Below are 22,958 nucleotides of genomic sequence, written 5' to 3'. Positions count from 1 at the left end.
CTGTAGGATCCGTTGCTAATGCATATTCGTCAGGCGTCACGAATGGCTCTTGATGAATGAAATCTTGTTGAATTAGTAAGAAAGGCAGTCGGTATTTTACGAAGCACCTACTGTTCGAAAATAAAGAGTAAAGAATTAATTGAAAACTAGAATTCAGAACAAAGATCGTAAAAGCCGTGCACGCTTTAATTAAAAGAAGTGTTAATGGTTTTATTACCCTATTGTAATAGAAAGGATTAGCCGTTCCAAGAGATTCATCGGTGCAAATAATATTTCTTCAACTATACTCACTCAAATTCAATTTTAAGTTCATGTCCTACCCAACACTAACTCTAACTGCGACGAAGGGAAGCGGTAGATGGTTATTGTAACTAAGGCTACTCACTGAATTGGTTCGATTAATAAATAATATTTTATATCATTGAAAACAGAGGGTAATTAATAGTTCAGAACACTTTGTATAGCTATCTACGTCTCCCAAAAACCACACGATATCAAACGTAGTCGCACCAATCCTCGTAATTGAAAAGTCAGTCGATTTTCATCACCATCCTAAACCCATTTATAGGTCACATGCTGGACACGGGTCCCCTCTCAGTTTTCCGCGGTTTGTGAACTTTCTTCGACTTGGAGGTTTCATCACTAATTTTTTCTTTCACCGAAAAACTCATGGTAAATTTCAAATAAAATCCCGAGAAACTCAGAGGTGCGAGTCCGATTTCCAACCCACAGCCTCTGCTTGAGAGGCGATATTTCCAACCACCGTCCCATCACGGCTTTTAACTAAAGTAGTTCGCAGTAAATATGTATTTACTGATGCAACCTACTCAGACCGGACATAGTGTGTCTACGTGCTAAGTACCTACATTGTTTCTTAACAAAAACTCAATTGATTAATTTCATGATTGCCGTATGTAGGTCGGTACATGCAACTCTGCATTTAAATGCAATGTGGTTGAGAAGTGTAGTTAGCTATGCAGGGCAGTGAAATGCGAGGCGATTACAATGCGCGAGTGCCGCGTAATTCTATCGCCGGAAAACAACGCTTAAGTACGTCTATTGTGTACGATTTTCTTCTAACCAATTTGCAATAAAAGTACATGAACATGTTTTTGCCTATTGTTCACAGAATACCAATAGCTCGGATTATCAATAATTGTTTAGCGATATTTCAAGGTCAGTCGAAAGCAACATTACTGTATCGAACTGTCGGTATCCGTAAAGTTGTAAACATACATAAAACCACCTATGTATTTCTTGGAGGCAATAAATGTTTCGGGTAAAACTACAATATTACTAAATGCCCAGATTGGGTTGGGTACTTACACAAGGTTATTTTTAAAATAATAACAACCTCGCAGGCCTATGTTACTAACATCATTAAGAACTTTTGTTCCATGACTATTTATAAAATAAATTTACCTAAAGCAAACTTTTTAAGTTTTTGTTGTACCATCTGACACTTCTGTATTTGGCAGAATAAGTTCAATGTGCAAATGTCTTGCGCGACGATTCCCAACCCAGTCCTGCACAGAGTTATTACCGTTCAAAGCCAACTATCTATATTTGCATGAAGTTATATAACCATTTATTTTTGTATGAAAGTAAAATCTGATGATGAAACAAAAATAGAAAATTTGAAAATTTCCATTATTGTTTTTTTTTCATAAAGTACAGGTAAGGTACAATACGAGCTTAAATACTAGAAAGTAAACTAGGATTAAATTATATGAATAAAATTGGGTCCCCGCTGCAAGGTGCCCAAGATGCTGGCAGCGTTCCCCCTTGGCTATGCTAATGCGCTGGGCAAGGTAGCCCTTGGGTTTCCCAGACAGTCTATTAATTCTTTGGATAAAACTTTAAACATATGAAGGACACCGGGACCTCACGGGCCAAGGGTTTCGACTGTAAAGGCTGTAAATAGGTAGTCGGAGCCGAGACCCCGGTACTTATTACTTTTTATTCTTTCCGCCAGCTCAGCTGCAGAGCCAGCCCTCTGGTGTGCTGGAGACGGGATGGGGCAAGTGTTGTTTATGATGTTAGTGACATAACCTTGCGAGGTTGTTATCGTTTTAAAAATAACCCTGTTTTAACCTACGTGTACTTAAATAAATAGAAAAACAATCCAAGGTCAATAGTAAACAGATAACACTTAGAAACATATTAATAAATACAATACTGCATACAAACGGATTATCCACACGTTAATTATTTGCTCAGCTCTCAAATGATAATTGTAATGGTTTATCAAGTGGTGGTTAAATAGACGCTGCTAACCATTCTTAATTGTGTCATTCTTCGTGAACATGTGACTAGTTAAGAAATTGTATTGCCATGCCCGAGAGCCCAAAAATATGGATTTTTCAAACACTCTCTTGAAAAATCGACACAGGCTTTCTCCTGACCCAGGTATTTTATATACTTAAAGGAGAATCCTTGCCACTAATCTACTTTATGTCTTTTGTTAAAGAATAAATATTTTGAATTTTTTTTAAGACTAGTCTCATCAACCCATAAGTCTCACTACTGGACATGGGTAAGCTCAGGCGAGGTTTTCAGCCATAGTCCGACACGATGGCCCCACCCGGTTTGGGAATCTGCGATAATAACGCACACACTCAACATAGCCCCGCACTAGGGAAACCCTGTGTCGCGGGTGCCATGGACACACACATAGACAACCACAAATTACACCCAAACTCACGAGAGAAATAAATGTAAGCCATACAAACATTTCTCCCGGCCCGGGAATCGAACCTGGGACCTCTGCGTGGCAGTCCGGCGTGGTAACCGTTCGGCCACGGAGGCAGTTAAAGTGCGATGTGCAAGTTTATTCACGATAATATATTTCCTCACCGAAAAGCTCATGGTAAACTAATTAAATTTTGCACATAAATTCCGAGAAAGCCAGAGATGCCAGCCCGGATCCGAATCCACAGCCTTTGTTTAAGAGAATGTAGGCCAAACCATAAAAAAAATATTTATTTATTAGGCTACCTCGACCTGCCTCTGTAGTTAGAAAGAATCTATATCTCTTTTCGTTGTTCAAGCGCCAGTCGGGTCTGAACACCAAAATGAGATTTCTATGGTTCGTTGAGCAACTAACATACTGTAAAGTAATTTGCGAGCGCCGGTCGATAGGACGTGTATCAACAAACTGTTTCACCGTTTCTCATCTTGTTCTCGCGTGTACTATGCGTACATACCTATACATAAACGCGTAAATTGATTTTGATCGGTCATGTGCTGGGCGTCATTTTAGTGCATTTTGCTCAGCTAGCGTGTAATAGGCAATTTTTTCGCAAGCGGTTGTTCTCATGATGAAACCAACTCGATATAAAATAAAATAAAAATAGTTTATTTGACATGCAATACAAGATGCAAATTAATAACAGAAACGCAAGTCAAATGGGTCTAGGGTGCAGCTAAAGTACACTGTCCTCGATGATATTCCGCCATAGCCCCAGGAACATGCAAAAAATAAACAAAGGATCCGTGTCTGGAAGAGATGAGGTGTGATGTGATCTCTCTTTGGCATTGCTTGACAAAAACGTACACACGCATTCTGTACCCTCTGAATCGCCTTCATAGTTTTTTAAACAGACAAACTATATTGCCATAACTTAGGCGGGATAAATGAACCATAGAGACATGGTACCCCAATGGTTTGACCTACCTCTCAAGCAGAGGGTGTGGGTTCGAAACCGGGAAAAATCATGCACCTCTGAATTTTACGGAATTCGTGTGCGATATTTAACTTGAAATTTACCATGAGCTTTTCTGTGAATGATTGAATAAGGGAACTGCAGTCCAAACCCTCTTATTATGCGCCCGGCAGTGGGACTATACAGGCTAACTAATTAGATAGGACAACACAATAGAGACCGAGTGGTGACACTAATGAAAGGTCGGACTTTATATAAGACAGCGATTTTAGTTGAAATTGAATTATGGTGAGTTTTCCTTACGTTGACTAAGCTGACTCCAAGGCAGACCATCCACGCCCAGCCGCCATCAGGTGCGACCTTCTTCGTGGCCGGTGGCATCTTGTGGTTCTGCCCTTTAGTCTTCTCCGCCGTCATTTTCAGTCTTTGTCACCTACGCGTCTGGAAATATCAAGCAAAAAATTTGTAAATTATAACATCGTACGTATTACTATTTGTTTGTACAGCTGATATTGCGCTTTGTGTATAAACCTTTGAACAGAGATATTTTCAGCTGTTCTATGAGGAGCCACTAATATTTACAATTTGCTGCCCACACAGCAAGTCACAGATGAATCTCATACTCATTATTAAGCTTGTAAATTTTTATCATTTATTATTTATATTACACGCGTCATATCTCGGTATGTTAAGAAATGTTCATTACCTTGTAAAAGAAACAAAAATGAAACTTCAATTACGTATAGAATGTGAATTTGATGAAGTTAATCAGGAGCCTTTCGGACTACAGGACACAAACTAATGATAACATAAATAAAATAATCAAAATTCACAAATAGCAAATCGATGCCATGCTATCTAATAGCAATTTAGAATGACTACCTACTACTAAGTTAGCACCGCTAGCATGTGAACGTAGTTGTTACCAATACAGCAATACGATTTGTTTTGCTTGAATTGCCGGCCGGCGAACAACGCACGTCGACAACAATGACAACATAAAGGATAGTGTACATAATATAACTATTTATTGAAATCGTAAAATCATGCATCATATTCCATCCACACAATGTATTTTCATAATATGAAAGTTACACTCAGCAAAACGTAGCGCTACAAACGTTGAACTGGTACGAATGCACTCATGTGCCCGTTTGCCGTTTGTCGCACACGGTGAGAGCGTAATTGCAAGGTAATAAACACCCGCGACCTGCCCCCATTACACTTTCTTTTTCCAGCATCCAACCGCCAATTAGTCTTGAGCAAACTTATTAGTATACTAGCTGCAAATTTCCGCAAACTGGGTGATTCGCCTCCTATATCAGTTTACAACAAGGCGACATTTCTTAGTATTCAGTGCTGTCAATAAATGACGCATTGTGTGTACAATCCCTAAGCTCGATTTGCGGGAGAGAGACGACTAATCACGCATGTAGCACGTGCCCGCTGATACACGCCGACACCACGTGCTTCCAGTCCCAGATTGCGATGTAAAAGTCGCAACTTTACGGAGTTGTTTTGCCAGTATTTTGTCTCATGTAGGATCCATTATTACGTTACATGAACTATGAGAAATTTTAAGGTGGTTTAGAGACAATTTGAGGTGATTTGGTAAAGAAAAACACGGCTTGCATGAACAGTTCGCGTCATTTGAGCGCAAGGAGTTCACGCCGAGATCATTGACTCTTATAACACTTCCATGTACTATGCGAAGACAAGAATAAATGTTAGCCAGTAATGTATTTGTTTAGTCACTCTACTTGTCTGCAACATAGACCTGAAATGTAAATTAATCTTCAAACTAGGTGGCTAGCTAGTGGCAGTTAGCTGCATTTAGAATTACAGTTATGAAAATTATGGGGAAGCGTATTCTAGACGTCAGTCGTAGTCACAGACATATATCTAGACATATCTGTGGTCGTAGTCAATTAAAATTTCATCGCTTGCTAGTGTTATCTAAACGCATTCGATTGAATTTTTTTCCAGAAACTTCTGCTATCTCCTAATTCTTGCCAAATCGTTTACGCCTTTACTACACGCCTCTCCATAATAGTTGCAGTGCCACTGAGAGCTTTAAATCGCAAAGATCTGAGGGGCACTGCCACTGCGCCCGTAACTCTGAGACATAAGTTGACAAATCTCATGTGCCTGTAATTTCACCAGCACCCTTACCCTTCAAAACCGGATCACAGTAACGCTGATGTTACTGCTTGGCTGCAGAAATAGGTAAGGTGGCAGTACTTCCCTGGATTAACCCTTTCACAAGGACTGTTACTAATACACAGTCTGTCGTAGGTCGTATAACATGGCATCAAATTGCATTTTTTTTTTTTTTGAGTTAACTGGGAAGAAAAGTAATTAAGTGAGACCTCATTGAATCAGTAATAAGCTTGTATGATTATGTCATTTAAATATAAGAACGAGAGCGTATTATGAAACACGACAGATGAACATTACATGGTAATGAAGTTAGTGTCTTTCAAACTATGACATGGCAACTAAATATAGATCATCGTCAATACTGTATGAAATTCATCCGTTTTATCAACGTACCGTAGCGGTCGGTACGTCAACGATTTTTTCATTATAAACTGGTGTATTAATCGTGGGTCACGTAATCTTCAATGTGGTCACGTACGCACATCTCACAAATGCCTTACTGGAGACAAGTCGCAGTTGCCTAAATGACAAGCTCGACGTGATGAATAAACGTTCTTGTTGAACATGCTGCGATTGCCACTGTCGACAATCTATTGCACGGGTATATTTAAAAATAACACCACGTTTTTCCTACTTATTTCGCAATTCAATCCGTCTATGACCTTGTCCCAGACGCTACTCCCGTGTTCATAGCGTTTGTGAATACTAAACGATTCAAATTTGTCATTTATTTACGTAGACGTTCAAAGTGACTACGGTTTAAAAGGCATTACGAAGCCTTTGCTGTGTATAATTACTAATACAATCAGTCTAGACTTCATTGTTTTTTCAAACTGTAGGAATAAGTACTCTCGATAATTCAATGTCATGAGGTGTATCTATAGATGCTGATTTATTAGATACCAAGGTTTGTCCAACATTGCCAGTACAGATAGAGATCATCATCTGAAATGTTGCCTTTTTTTTATCATCCTACAACATTTACAGTACCGGCCCGCTATCAAATCTCAATTCATTATCGAAAAAAATATAAACAAATGCGAGTCGCATATAAGTTTTTAGATTTATAACTAGTACTGCAAAAGGTAGCTAATTAAAAAGTTTTAATAAAACAAAAATAAAAATGTTTATTTAATATCGTCAATTCGAATTTGTTTTGCATTGAGCATTGACGCGAGTTTGCCGGAGGTAGAAGTTGTGCTGAGCAGCGATCCTATAAGTGATGATGGTATTTATTAGATTTCATTTTTTTAAATTTTGAATTTCGAAAAACAAACGCCCAGTTGTGTCGCAAAATTACACATCCATAAATTTTACTTCTTTTTTTTTATTCATTTTTCCTTCAACGTAGTTTGATGAGCGGACAAACGTCAAAACGGCCATCATAGCGTGCCTGTACTGTAAACAGCCCGTTTATTAGGAGTTCGTGACGGATCACAGAGTACGCCCTAAGCGGAAAGCAGAAGCGGCATAAAAAACGATAGACTTGTGTAATCCTCGTCGTAACTTGGTCACACGTACGACAGTAGTTCACACAAAGGAATTTGGCGCAATATGGAAATTGGTCGCGCCACATGACGTCACAATCTTTTACAGAACGTCTATAAATATCATTCCTGAACACCAGCTGGTTGTCACAATAAAGTCAAGTATCCATAACCTATATCAAAAACGCAAATCCTTTGATGTATAAAGATTAAGAATATAACGATAAGGTAAGGTCATTTGCTACGATATAAGAGCATTATCGGAAATGTTATTTATCTATTTCAATAAACATCATAAAGACACTAAGTACAGTGGGTACGATAATAATTTCAAAGAGCGAGTTTTCTCACGATAGATACGTGACGAAATATTGCTTTAATCTGCCTGAAGTATATCAAGGCGATAACCCATGCTCATATAAGAATGAGCAAAAAATATAGTAAAATTTAAATTTCCTTTCTGTGCCCTACATTTAGAATAAATTTAAACTGGGAATAATGTGGAACACCATAGTTTATCTATAGAAGCAAATAATTATAAGTTTTTTGTTAAAAAGAACACCCTAATACAAGTTAAATGTGCTTAATGCTAGACAATGTTAAGGGCAATTACAGATTTTCTGGATTAGACATATAATTTAGTCGAAATAAATGGATTGTCTCCTATTGCCAATCCGAACAGATAAGTGCGTATTAGACAATATTAAATAAAAAGAAAGAGAAACTCGTCTTAACACGTGTCGTGTCATAAAATTAAAATCTATTTACAAAGTTTCATTTAAAAAGAATAACGGAAAGTGGGTGAAATCCAATAAACTGAATTCATCCCCTGATTTGCGACCCTTAATGGTGTAATATTTTCTTCAAATTTGAATGCGACCACTATTGAAGTACCCCCTTTCAACAAAAGAAGTATCATCGAAATCGGTTCAGAAATGTTGAAGTAATCGCGGAACATACACAAACAAAAAATACAGTCGAATTGAGATCTCCTCCTTTTTTTGAAGTCGGTTCAAAATATTTAGTAGCAGTAGAGCTCCTTGTGAAACAGTTCGTCCAGGGTAGTTCTGCCACCTTACTCATTTCGGCCGCCAAGCAGTAATGTCAGCATTACTGTGTTCCGATTTTGAAGGCTAAGGGTGCTGGTGAAATTACAGGCACATGGGACTTGTCAACTTATGTCTCAGGATGACGGGCGCAGTAGTAGTGCCCCTCAGATCTTTGCAATTTAAAGCTCTGAGTGGCACTGCAACTGTTATGGACAGGCGTGTAGCTTACCATCAGGCGCAAGACTTGTCCGTCCCATCACTTGATGTTATAAAAAAAAAAAAAAACTGTAACCAATTGACTCAGACTTTTATGATTTTTTTATTGTAAAGAATAATTATGTTAGAACATGACAAAAATCTAGAGTTACTTACATATTTATTTGTAACAAAATAAGCTTGCACTGTCAACACTTTATCACTGAAGAAAGTATGAAAATAAATATGTTTATAAAAAAAAAATCTATTTCCTCCACTGCTCTGCAAGTGCAGTCACACTTTTTATTCAAGGATCGGCGTCCCACAAGTACTCGAATTGAATGTCGGTCGATTAGCTACTTGAAATCTCTATCAAAGATGTAGAATGTAATTTTTCTTATCAAATAACTTCAATGATAGTAAAAGTACAATCACGTGTGCCGATGATGGGCTATTTATATGACCCTGGACGTAAAAGAAGTTGTTAAATGCGGTCGTAAGTGGTCACGTGTGTCACATGTTTGGAGTTTAAAGTAACGACGGAAAATATTTTTCACAGAAATTTAATTTGCAAAATTATTTATTTTTATTTAAGCACGCGTGCAAATACTTCTACACGAGCAGCCTGTGGATGAAGTATAAGCAGAGAACCCTGAATACATGAAGGGTGCAATATAACAACCCTTTCAGGATGCTAATGTACCTGTCGCGACAATGTAGTGCATCATGTTCACGGAAGCGCACACAGATGGCTTTCATGCCATTATTCGCAAGAAGCTACCTCACTCATGATGCGTGTGCGCGGCAGCATTAATAGCACCCTAGGCGTTGTTGCGAATAGGCTGGACTGCTCCTACCAACATTGGGTTCTACACGTGCGTAGTAGGGTAGTGGTCTAGCCGTGACATTTTCTCTAGCATTAAGTCATTTTGCACTGCAAGTAAGAAAAATTTACTGTATTACTAAACATTATCTTCTTCTTCCTGTCCTTATCCCACGCTAGGTAGGGTTGGCACAACATGTATTTTTCTTCCACTCTCCCCTATAAACTGTCTTTTTATACTCACACCTTTCTTATCCATGTCTTATTTCACACAATCCATCCATCTTTTCTTTGGCCTTCCTTTCCCCTCATATCCCTCCACATTCATACCTAGCACTCTTCTTGTCACATGACATTCTTCCCTCCGCATGACATGTACATACCACGCTAACCTATTACTTTTCATCCTTTCCGTCTCTGGGGCCACTTTCAAACTTCCCCTGATGTACTCATTCCTTATCTTATCCTTTCTCGTCACTCCACACATCCATCTCAACATTCGCATTTCCGATACATGCACAGTTCGTTCATCCTCCGTTTTCATCGCCCAACATTCTGATCCATACAACATTATAGGTCTAATCACGGTCTTGTAAATTTTCCCCTTTAGCTTAAGGGGCATTCGCCGATCGCAAATAGTGCCTGTGACCTGTTGCCATTTCATCCATCCTGCCCTTATTCTGTTCTTAACGTCGCGGTACTATCTCGCCGTCGTTCTGTATTAACGAACCGAGGTACCGAAAGGCGGAGCAGACTGATAGGGATACACCATCTAAGGTAATATTGATAAAACTGGAGGCACCGCCAAAGTTGAGGAAAAGCTGTTCGATTTTTGACCGGCTAATCCTCAACCCGACACTCTCCAGTTTCACCTGCCATTTTCCTTGGTGCAAGCCCACAACAACATTGAACTTGTCGGTAACGCCGGCTTATTACTAAACATTATCATGGTCTGAAATAAATATTTCTATTGCACTATACTCTATTCTGGTCTATTTTATTCTAAAATTAGATTTTATACATTGCGAGGTCATACGAAGTAATAAAACCGGCTCCGGTCGACTCTACGTACCAACAGTCAGTTGATTTATTAGGGAGTCACCACACTTGTCCATGGGATCGCTAGATAAGCCAGTCGCAAAAAGCTTTACATCCATGTAAAAAGAGTGAAGAGAGAAGATGTTGTGCGCTTGTGCGTGTCGCATCTCAGCGAAACGCGTAACAACTTTTTAAATTTTATTGCATAAACATAATTTCTTTTTTACTTACTTAGTTACAAAAAAAAGTTACAAGTTGTACCTGTTTCTTCATATGCACGAAAAAATGTTAAGACGACATTTGATAAATTAATGATATTTTCGGTATTAAAAGAAAAATTATTTAGGCCTTTCTTTTCCTTGTCGTGTTGAATCAATCTCTTGTTGACTAAAACTCTACCACGCGGACTTTATTATCGCAGATAAGTGGGATGACACCCTTATGGACACTTGTCTTTTTAAAGTAATATTTAGTGACGAGACGGACAACTCGGACGCACCATCAGGCTACACACCTGCACGCGTACACGCCTGTCCATAACAGGTGCAGTGCCACTCAGAGTTTTAAATCGCAAAGATCTGAGGGGCACTGTCACTGGGCCCGACACCCGAGGCATAAGTTGACAAGTCCCATGTGCCTGTAATTTCACCAGCACCCTTACCCTTCAAATGTTCACAATACTGCTTGGCAGCAGAAATATGTAGGTAAGGCAGGTACTTCCCTGGACGAACTCTTTCACAAGGAGCTCTACTGCTATCTAATATAAGAACGAACATCGTTAACTCGACGTATAGTCCACTATTTCAGGGTTGAAAGATTAAATTTTGAATATCAACATATTTACAGTAAGTAATAAGTCACAGCTCATACAAACACGCCCAAAATGAAAGTGCCAACCAACGGAAAAAAGTCGGTCATGCTAGCCGAGCAGGTTACTTGAGCATATTTTATTATAGTATAGGCACCACCCCACGTGGTCATACTTTAGCTATTACTTGTACTTGAAATCTAATTTATCATTCTTTTTGAACCAAAAATAAAATTACCAGCATTCAAAATAAGTATTTCTGGTTGGGAAAATCGGTGTGAGGATTTACCATTATATCACCTATGTCGTCGCGGCCATACCCTATGCTTTAGAAGCTAAGTTACACTTTATATTACCCGTGGCGCCACAAACTACCGACAAGAGGGTGCGCTGCGCTGCATAACTTATTTATGTACTATATTTAGTAGTGAATACGTTATCATAGGTTCCCAAACTTTTTAGCTCACCGCCCACTTAGACAAGCCCACAAAATGATAATTCAAAACACGTATTTTTAATAATATTGACTTAACACAAAAATTCACAAGGAAAAAATTATACATCGCCCTTTTGCCAGAACAACGTGTTATCTAAATATCGCGATGTTTTAGAGATAAAATATTATTCTGGCAAACGGGCGATATATAATTATAATATATGCAGTGTAGTTTACATAGATAATTCAGGTTTTTTTTTCAAATGCCCGCTCCTTTGGACTTTGCAGAGCCCATTAGGTTGCGCTTTGGGAAACTATGCGTTATATATTATACTGTATTTTATAAAGCGAACCCCTTCCTGCATCTAACTGAAATGTAACGCTATCTTGTAGGAGATACAGTGCATATTGAATTGTAGCGGTGCGCTGCCTAGTGGTGGAAATTTGAGGAGACTCTAAGTTTCCAACAATAAAGTTTCCAAGGATTGTGAACCTTCTGCGACATACTGGTTTCTTTCCTCAACAATTAACGACAATTTATTAATTAACGTCATCGGTACATGCCACCACAAGGATTTGTACCGTCAACGTCTCATTTGAGAAGCAACGTTCTATATTTTTCTTAAACATTACAATTACTATTTCGTGCTATATTATTTCTATTAAATTACCATGTTTATTTACAAGTCTGCAGGTCGTATTAAGACGACCTGTAAACCCAATACCGGAGAACTTAAGTGCGGTTCATGTCTAGTAGCAGCCGTAGTAGAAGAGCTCCTTGTGAAACAGTTCGTCCAGGGTAGTACTGCCACCGTGCCACCTTACCAATTTCTGCCGCCAAGCAGTAATGTCAGTATTACTTATGTTCCGGTTTTAGGCAGGGGCAAGGGTGCTGCTGAAATTACAGGCACATGGGACTTGTCAACTCAGGGTGACGGGCGCAGTGGCAGTGCCCCTCAGATCTTTGTGATTTGAAGCTCTGAGTCTCGCTGCAACTGTTATGGACAGGCGTGTAGCTTACCGTCAGGCGCACGACCTATTCGTCTCGCCATTATAAAACAAAATAACGTCATCTTACTTTCTCAAACTCTTATCTTAAAGCATACAGTTACTGAAATGCAAAATATGGATTGTAGGTATATGTAAAAGTTTGCAGGCTAATTTCACATCACATTTACTTCATATTTACACACTGGTTATAATAATAATAATAATAATAATCATTTATTTGCATGTCACAGTTACAGTACATTTTTAAATACAATTTAAGGTGTTATGTCATTGTTTAGGATCATGTGACGCCCTGTAAGGGCATGGCAAATTACAGAGGGGCATTTATAAATTATATTAACAAATTTTTATCAACAATGTCAATGCATGCATTAAATTCGTTATGATGTTAATACGTACTTAAGCAATCAATCATTCAATATTAAAAAAATAAATCAATAAATAAAAAATAATAAAAATTAACAATTCATAAAGATATCAACATTATCATATTTATGGAATAAAAAGTATTTACAAAATAAAAATAGGTAATAGTCTTAACATTATTAAATAAATGTCAAAGGCAATTTCATAATATAATTTTAAATAAATTCCAGCAATGTCGTATTATTATTATTATTCCTCCAAATATTTATCACAGAAATATTCATTTATATTGTAATAGCATTTTTTAATTAACAGCTTTTTCAATGTTTTATCAAAGTCAGTGTCTTTTACTATGTCTCTAATGTTAATTGGTAGATTGTTATACAATTTTATAGTCATATAATGAGGACTTGAGGCCACTAGTTGCAGAGGTTTTTACCTATTCTTAAAGTAATGCTCCAAATTAACCCCCTTGATAAGAAATTTAAAATAAATAGAAAGTTTTGTCACCTCCTGAATACTCACTCTTTATAAGATACGAATTCGAGAAAGTACGGCGACGATATGTCATGTATACAATATACATGAAGTGGGAGTAATTCTACGATCCTTTTCTCAATGTTGCTTTGCAGTTCGGCTGCCTCATAACAAAAACAAGCTTTAGACAAAATTTCACCGGAGAGCCCAAAAACACAAATCAAGGTCGACCTTACAGTTTAATTTAAAAACAATAATAGCGTTAGGTACCGATAGGGGACCAATCAACGAATATATTGATGTCCAAAAAATTATCACAACTTATATGTTACATATTTTATACACGTAACACGGTTTCGACTTGCAACGGAAGGTAAAGAATATTTTTGTTACCATGAATGATTCGTATTTAAAAACTCGTATTAAGTTAACTGTTAAACTGTTTATTTTTTTTCTTTAACCCTTATATAAGTGGTATTGTAAACATTTGGATAAAATAAAATTATAATTTTATTATTATTATTTAGACCCTCACTAAGATTAAATATTTATGTACATAAGTAAAGTTCATCGAGTACATAACCAAGTAAAGTTACTTTAGCAAACAGAATCAAAACACAATATAAGCATTTGCTCGGTGTTTGATTTAGTTATTGCATTAGAAAATTCGGAATACAATTGATTTTGTTTCACTAATTAAAGTAATAAAACGACTAGTACTTTCAGTATCAGTAAACTTCCACTATCTATCAAATGCCACTTCTTACTTAAATTGCTTTAAAACCTAGCAAGTGTCAAATACTTCCTCTGTTGTTGTTGAATTGGTTAAAGTGACTTTAAAGATTTTTGGTTGGCCACGAACCAGGGGGTCTATTCTCGATCCCCATCCGACATCCGTCCGAAACAATTACTGTCAAATAAGTAATATTCGACAAAATTAAAAGATAAGTATCAAGTGTGAAGCTTCATTCGCATCACGCGTCATTTCATTTCGTCATGTATTGCTTATTTGGCAGTAATTGTTTCGGACGGATGTCGGACGGAGATCGAGAGTAGACCCCCAGACTAGGTGTGCCTTACTACGTTTTTAAAGTTTCGAAATCTCTGATAAATTGTGGAATTTAGAAGCGGCTGTCACCGCTACTAGGTGAGTACTATGGGAGTAGCATTCCGTTAAAAAAATTTGAAAAAATTGTCTCTAACTAGGTTTTGTTCTGGAGCAGCGGAGTTGTAGCTGAATGATTGAAAATAATTCAATGCCATGTCTCAACTTACAGAGGAGGTTTTTGAATATGACGTGGCGGGATTTGATTCGCCCTCGAATTACGCACAGTTCCCCCTCCACTCTCACTTGTATACTTTGATAACAATGTATCTTGTAACTGTATGGTAAACGTCGCATTGTTAAAATATAATATGTAACCTATGGTAACTTGCTTTATTTGGTACATGTCAATGCCAAACAATATTAATCTATCTTTTGTCGGTCTTGGTGGATTATACTCTAGGAGACCGGAAGAGTATTTCAGTGCCTCCAGCGAAAAAGGGAATAGCTCAAAATCGACACTTTTCAGGCAAAAAACCATACTTTTATTGATTATTGGTTGTTCGCATTTATTATTAGTACTTTTTATGATTTCTAGCTTTAGGTATATATCTAAGCTTTAGTTTAATAGGTATTGGTTAAACATTCGGTTACATTTTCTATATATTTTATAAGATTTTTTCGAGTTGCGTCCTTTGGTGTTTCAATGGTAATAACACGACTTGTGTTAACAAACTTTAACACATAATTCGACTTATTCCCTTAACTGCGACTGTTATAGTTATAACAATACTTATGATACTAACCACAAAGACATAAAATCGTTAAATTTTCTGTTGCGAACTATTAACCAATAGCAAAACGGTATAGTCGCGGGTATGACCAATCGTGGCCAGTGGAACAAACGGAATGCTCAGTTATACCTTTATTATACACTGTGGAATTAGGCAATAGTCGCTTTTAGTCCTACTTTTTTCCCAGTCATTATGGAACAATACGAAAAAAGTCTTTATATAAAAATATATCAGTGCTTATTCGTTAAACTTGCATGTATTTTTTGAGTTGAGAGCACTTGTATTTGCACTTTACCTTTCGACTCATAAAAATGCCCGATAACTAAAATTATGCCTTTAAAAACAGCGAGTTATGCCCTTAGTACAATAAGAAAAACGACATTAGGAGACTGCTAGAGAGATGTCATTTTGATATGTCATTGACCTACCAACCTGATATGTTATGTAATCGGACACGCTGAAGCCAATGGTGTAATAAACACAAAAGGGCATAACTCGTCTTATTCCGTTTTTCTAACTTTCATACATATATGTTTGTTGGTCATTTCAAACCCTATTCAGTTATTTGTATACTTACAATTAAAAAAACTATACAAAGCAGTATACCTACTGCAAAAAATCAAAGTCGCTGTCGCCGCAAAAATCAAACACGACAAATAATTCTACTGCCAGCAGTTGAGGAACTGCGTAGTCTGCAGACTGTCCTGTAGGGCTAGAAATTTGCGCGAGAGCGACATAGAAGTGCGACATAAAAGCGCGACATAGAAGCGTGACATAATGATAATCTATGTCGCTCTTGCGCAAGTCGCACTCTGTCGCATTCTCGCATCGAGAATAGCATAATGTCGCGCTTCTGTGTATTTAGTAGCAGTAAAGCTCCTTGTGAGAGAGTTCGTCCAGTGAAGTACTGTCATCTTACCTATTTCTGAAAGACAGGCAGTAATGTGAGCATTACTGTGTTCCGGTTTTGAAGGGTAAGGGTGCTGGTGAAATTCTGTACTGTGCCTGTGCACATGGGACTTTTCAACTTATGTCTCAGGGTGGTGGGCATCATGGCAGTGCCACTCAGATTTTTACGATTTAAACCTCTGATTGCACTGCAACGGTTATGTCGGTGTGTCGCTTATCATCAGGCGCACGACTTGTTCATCCCATCATTTAGTATAAAAAAACGTCGCTTTCGCGCAAGTCGCGCTCTGTCGTGCTAGCTCAATTAGTTGTAGCTTTAAATCAAGATTATCATATTATTGTAATGTCGTCAGATTTCCATAGTGTAACAAATTTGAAATCAATTAGATAAGTGGACGTAAAATAGATAGATATATATATTCATGGTAGGTATGACCGAGATCTCTACACTTACGCTCAATTTATATTTTGGCGGAACGGAGTCGAAGCGAATTTTTGTAACATAGCATAATGAACTTTATGGTCAATTGTGTAACGTACAAACTAGATACGAGCCAAAATCTTCCACGGAATTCCACTCCGTTCCGCCGCAATATAAACTGAGCCTAAGATTAAATTCGCCGTCAAATAAAAAAAAACCCATTGAGATCAGTCCATCCGTTCGGAATGGATTGAAAGCTGCAACGATATAGACAGACACAAGATACATTTTTATTGACACTGACACTTTGCAATTGGCCGCTGATGGCCTCGACCTTGCTACTGTATGAAAGGGCGAGCTGAAGGTTCTTAACCCGTTAACAATAAACTAAAAACTAAGTAGCGGGTCTGAGGGTGCCCATGTCGGCACGGACCTAGGCTTAGGGGTCTATCGTTTTCCGTCCGACATTCGTCCGTAAGAATTACTTTCAAATAAGTAATACTCGATAAAATTAAAAGACTGTGTCAAGTATGAAGCTTCATTCACATCATGCGTGTTTTAATTATTCTCCGTCGTAATAATACTCGACCAAATTAAAAAAAAAAACAATGTTAAGTATGAAGCGTCTTTAAATTTGGTCGAGTAATAATTATTTGACAGTAATTGTTTCGGACGGATGTCGAGTGGAGAAGGAGAGTACAGGGCCAGATACAGACGGGCGAAGTTTTGCATGAGACAATTGCAACCTGCTTTCAACTTACTGTAAACATATCATGTGTAAAATGTAACTTGTGTGGAATTTCACGTCGTCAATGTGTTCGAATTGTTTAAAGCAGACTAACACTCAAATTATTCACAACAGTAGATCTAGTCTCGTTCTCATCCGACATTCCGTCCGAAACAATTACTGAAAAGACAATGTCAAGTATGAAGCTTCATTCGTACCATGGAACGGGGGGTATTTCAGTAGTGGTCACATTCACATTTGAAGAAAATATTTCACCTTTAAGGTTGGCAAATTAAGGGCCGAATCTGGTAATATTGAATTTCACCCACTTTCCATGAACCGATAGGTATAACGAACACAGCGAAAGCGAATAAGCAAAGTTTTCAGAGTGGTTCTTTTTTATAAAGAAATTATAATTATTAATTAAATTTTTATTGAATTGATATTCAATTATTTTTTTGTGAAATTACTCCACTAGTTTGTTATAATTATTAATACAAAGATCGAACACTCAGAAAAAACACTCAGAAAAAATTCCTTCGATCCGGTCGGATTCGAACCGACGTCTTCTTGCATACCGTGCCAGACGCTATACTAACTAAGCCACGGAACGAACCAACGGACCTCACGAATTTTTCTATGTGCTTGCGTCGTGTCTTTGTACTTGGTCTTTCAACGACTTTTTAGTCGTAGCGCCATCTATTATAATTATTAGTTTATTAAAAAACAAATTTTTGGGTAATAAAATAATATAACGAAAACTGGATCTGCCGATTTACTTGATTTCATTTAAAATTTATTGATAAATCAAATTTTGAAATACTAACGTAACTAAAATATAAATAATAATAGTCATTTGTGATTCCTACCAAAGTGAAGATGCTCAGAGCAACCTGCCCACCTAATGCGACCCATTTACTTTGCTGACTTTGATTTATAATAATTGTAATTTTGGGACCGAAATGAATAATTTTCTAACTAGCGTCAATATTATAGGGACCAAAAGTTTACTTAAGTTAAGTTTAGTTAAGTTAGTAACAGTAGAGCTCCTTGTGAAAGAGTTCGTCCAGTACTGCTACCTTACCTATTTCTGCCGCCAAGCAGTAGTATGACAAAGTCAAAGCCAAATAATCATTTATTCCATAGGTAAAATGTTTACACTTGAAAACGCCATTTTTTAGCTACTGCTCGTTCACTACCCTGACCTCCCTGACAAGAACGAGCAACAAACTCTAGGGATTGCTCTTTTCAAATAAACTGAAATACCATAGAATACATTTTGAATCATATTTTGTGTGGTATCTAGACTCTCGTTATCTTTCGATACATCTTTATCTAACACGTAGTGTACAATTTTGTAATAATGACTTTTCAATTAAAATACTTTTAATATAAGCTTTAAACTTAGGAAATGGTAATCTTAATATATGCTCCGGTTCAGTACTGCGTTCCGGTTTTGAAGGGTACGGGTGCTAGTAAAATTGCAAGCGCATGGGACTTGTCAACTTATGTCTCAGGGTATCGGGCGCAGTGACACTGCCCCTCAGATCTTAGTGATTTAAAGCTGTGAGTGGTACCGCAACTGTTACGGACAACCGTATCGCTTACCATCAGGCGCACGACTTGTTCGTCCCGTCTCTTAGTTATTATAAAAAATAAAATAAAGACAAATTTTGAAGACAGCGAGCACTCGCGCGACTCTATTAAATAAATTCGATTTTCAACAAGGTTCATGAATAAAGACGATTACTTGCGCTGAATAAAAAAGTACATAACGTCGCGTCGGGTTGGGACAATTGCCAGGCAAGGTGGTAGACTACGTCTGACACTGTATAATCTCAGGGTTGTTCAACTGAGAATTTCAAAGAATATCTACTTTTATCTTTTTTCCCAAAACTTCCAACTTCGCTAACAAAGGTTTTGATAAAAGGACAATGCAAAGCGATAAACACGAAGCATAGCATTATGCACACCCTGGAAGTCGATACGGAAAATGTGATACCCAACGGTATCTTGGTGACGTCATCAAAATATGGATCACCGATGATACTCCCAACGGTCCTCATACGCATATCGCGAAACGTAGAATGTTATTGTTTAGTATAGTTATATAGTTAGATCATGTTCTACAGTAACACTATACGATTCAAGAAATAAATCAACATAGATCCCCACCTATTGTGTCGCGAATTACACTTAACTGTCTGTACAGACTGTGCCTATAAAAACAATGTGGTAAGAACTCACAAACTTATGCAAATTTAAATGTGATTTTACGGCTTTTGAATTCTGACATAAACACCTTTTGACTCTACTTCCTTATGTACTTTACTCATACGTATTGTATTTGTATTTTTTAACACATATTTAACATACTACAATCGCATTTAAAATGAAAATAACATTTTATAGCCCATGTTCCTGATTAAAAATTACCAATAAAGTCTTCTATGACTGAGTTTTATTATCATTGTGTTTTATTATAATAGTGGGCGACAATGATGTTCAAAATAATAAAAAATAGTGGTCACATTAACCATGTTAATGAATATATCCTTGTTAAACATCTGGTACAGTCGGTTTTATCGTTTGAAACACATTTAAAATATCATGAGGTCACTGAATAAACAAAATAATGACAACACAATAAATGTCGATCTAATATAGATAAGATATGAAACAGCCTATAATATTTATTAGTATTATAACAAAGGTATCGTAGTGATAACAGAGGCAGGGAGTAATTCGATATATAATCATGATATGATGAAATAAGATGTCAATACACAATAATTATAAAAAACAACTTGTGCCCCTCCCTATCAACCTCTTGGTTATGTGGGAAGGGCACTATGACCTGTGCGAGCGAACGCGCACAGGGACCACCTAAATCAGGTCCTAACCCCGGATCAGCACGTTTGCATATTTCATCTGGTTCTCTGTAAGTGCCTTAGGTGAGCTGCCCCGTGTGCAAATGTACAGCACCCTCTCCATTTTCTAGATAGGTACTGGAGCTGCAGGCACGCTCACTTCCCGTCGCGCTCCGCACGACTAACGGTTGCCACCGCCGAGCCGCCGACTCCAAGCCGACTACCAAGTCTCCTCATTGATGGCGGAGCTGTAAGGCACGCTCACTTCCCGACGCCGAATGAACAGCGTCCCTCCAGTTCCCAAATTCCTACGCGGCCTGAGGGACCGGAAGACGTCTAGTTCAAACTCTACTTATAACAAACAATAAACCTTTGCCAGAAAAGTTAAATTTACAGTCAGTTTACAAAACAAGATTCTTAGTACGTAGTCTGAAATAAATTTTAAACGTGTCTTAACTTCATTCAATTAAAAAATAGGTATTGGTTACGTAAAGATGAAGATTTATTGATGTGATATAATTGTGTCAAAGACTTATTTATACTTTTATCCGCGATATGACCTCCAAATAAACACAAAAGTGTAACAATACACATTCACAGTTTTACAGTGTGAATAACCTCCTGAATCATCTATTTGTATACTTACTACATTAGCATTTTGACTCAAATTAATATTGCACCACATGTTTATTAATCGCAATTCAAAATAGAAATAAAATCTAAAAATAGTGATTCCTAAGTTCAAATAAATAAATAATATGTCACAGACAACAATGGTACCACGAACACCCAGACCAGAAACAATATGATAAGATAGTTTTTCTACATTGACTTGTTCAGGGATCGAACCTGGGACCTCAGAGATTAATTTTGTATTATTTTAAAAATTTATTTTAGTATGTTTTTAAAATACGTTTAGAATATTAAATGTAATATATATTAATTATATTACAGTGCCTATTGTCAAAGGCCTCATCCAACTGCTGCGAATGTGCTTTGTCATATGCACTCACTAAAAACAAGTTTTCCTCTCCTTCTGTGCTATCTTCCTTTCAAGCTTGCACCTTAGCATGTCTGTACATCTCCACCTCAGATTATTTCAACACGTGTGTCAGTTACCCCAGTCTAGCTCCAAACCCCTTAACTTGAACTTAAGATCCATCCTACTTTTGGCCATAAAATGTACATAGTTGACGTACCTATCTCTACAATATCCTTTAATTGTGACATCATAAATACATATTACTATAACTCCTGAGTTCTGATTTCCTGAATATTATATTCCCAAGGTACTGAAAGAATAGATGGGATTGTATTAAAAGGCATCAAAGGGTTCATGTCTCCGTCATGAATACGGTTGCATAGCAACATGTCGTAATGAATGACCATCGCAGAAGTATTAATGCATTTTATTAAATTTACATAGGATCCATAAAATAGTGGCAACAGTGACAGGACAACAATATAGGATCGTAACAAAATAAATATGGTTCCACTAAAATGCATAAATAAGTAACATGCTCATTTATTATAACACATTACTATACAAGTGTATCAATGACAGTCTCCATCTACTTCAACGAGAAACATCAGTATGTATGTGGCCTAAAAAATTCTGATGCAGTCCTTATCAAGCTTTACATAAACATTTACCAGTAAGTCTGAGGTGTTATAATTAATGAAATGATTTTATACCCAATCAAACTCCTTTTATTAGATATTGAATAAATAGCACAATATAGAGAAATTTATTTAAAATGTATGAGACTTTTTAAAAAATATAATGCTTCTTTGTATTTAATTCAATTACTAATTATCATAATTACCCCTATACGTTATATTTCCGATTGCTACTTGATGACATGAAATAAATTATTTTATTTTATTAAATAAATTTTTAGTAGAAAGAAATTAAGAATATACCAACTTTTATCTAAACAAAATAATTCTTATGACTTGAACAAAATTCGTGTTGCATTTCAAAAGCCGTAAAGGTAAATTAACGATGTATTAAACTCTATAGAAATAAAAGTTTGAAGGAAGTTTCTGGAGCTTTGAACTTTGTACTTTATCTATAAATAAAAACTGACCAACCTGAGCCAAAAGGTTTGTAATATCATATTAACGTGATATAATTATTCCTAGTAATATAAAAACTTACCAGAAAACTTTTTTCTTGTACCACCTATTTTCATGTACACGAAATTATGTATGATGAAATTAAAAATTTAGGGCACTTACCGTTCCGGTGATGTTTCCCATAGAACTGTCCAGTTACTCGGCTATATCATAAACGTACAATCACTTTCATCAAGTAACAAAGAAAAAAGAATAATACAATTCCACTTGCAACTTTGAAATTCGCCAAGTAATTATTTATCTATGTCACGCCATTATTTAATAAAATTATAACATAAAAAGCCCGAAATTAATTAATTCACTGCATGAAAACTACAATTTACAACCACAAAACAGATGCGAAGCGTAGAACTAATTTAATTCATAAAACAATTAAACAGCTTTCCTTCCTCTTGCTGCTTTTGACAAATTAACCGATTTTGACATTTAGTTCAGCGAAGTCGAGTCGCGACTGGCGAGTGCTGGCGAGCGACCATGCGAATCGCTAGGGTTGTGCACGCATGTGAGTTTTTGCACTTCTGTGTAGTAATGTAGGTAT

General features: G+C 36.9%; 1 protein-coding gene across 2 annotated transcripts in view; it reads right to left on the bottom strand.

Annotated features, from left to right (window-relative positions):
* Window positions 1-22,567, bottom strand: part of LOC113235107 — a 38,150-nt gene extending 15,583 nt beyond the window's left edge. Inside the window, exons 1-2 of one of the 2 annotated variants that reach the window (XM_026470681.1) lie at window positions 22,523-22,567; window positions 3,969-4,106 (exon numbers count right to left, since the gene is read on the bottom strand). In XM_026470681.1, the coding sequence (XP_026326466.1) occupies window positions 3,969-4,082 (114 nt within the window). In that variant the 5' untranslated portion in view covers window positions 4,083-4,106; window positions 22,523-22,567. Of the gene's footprint in view, window positions 1-3,968; window positions 4,227-22,522 lie in introns of those variants that run through there. The other variant, XM_026470682.1, reaches the window with a different exon arrangement.
* Between the last annotated feature and the right edge of the window lie 391 nt (window positions 22,568-22,958).

This window comes from Hyposmocoma kahamanoa, unplaced genomic scaffold (genome assembly GCF_003589595.1).
Source record: "Hyposmocoma kahamanoa isolate Upper Pololo Valley unplaced genomic scaffold, ASM358959v1 87, whole genome shotgun sequence".
NCBI classification, from domain to species: domain Eukaryota; kingdom Metazoa; phylum Arthropoda; class Insecta; order Lepidoptera; family Cosmopterigidae; genus Hyposmocoma; species Hyposmocoma kahamanoa.
Note: the sequence above shows the minus strand (reverse complement) of the source record. Positions and strands in the feature narration are given on the sequence as shown.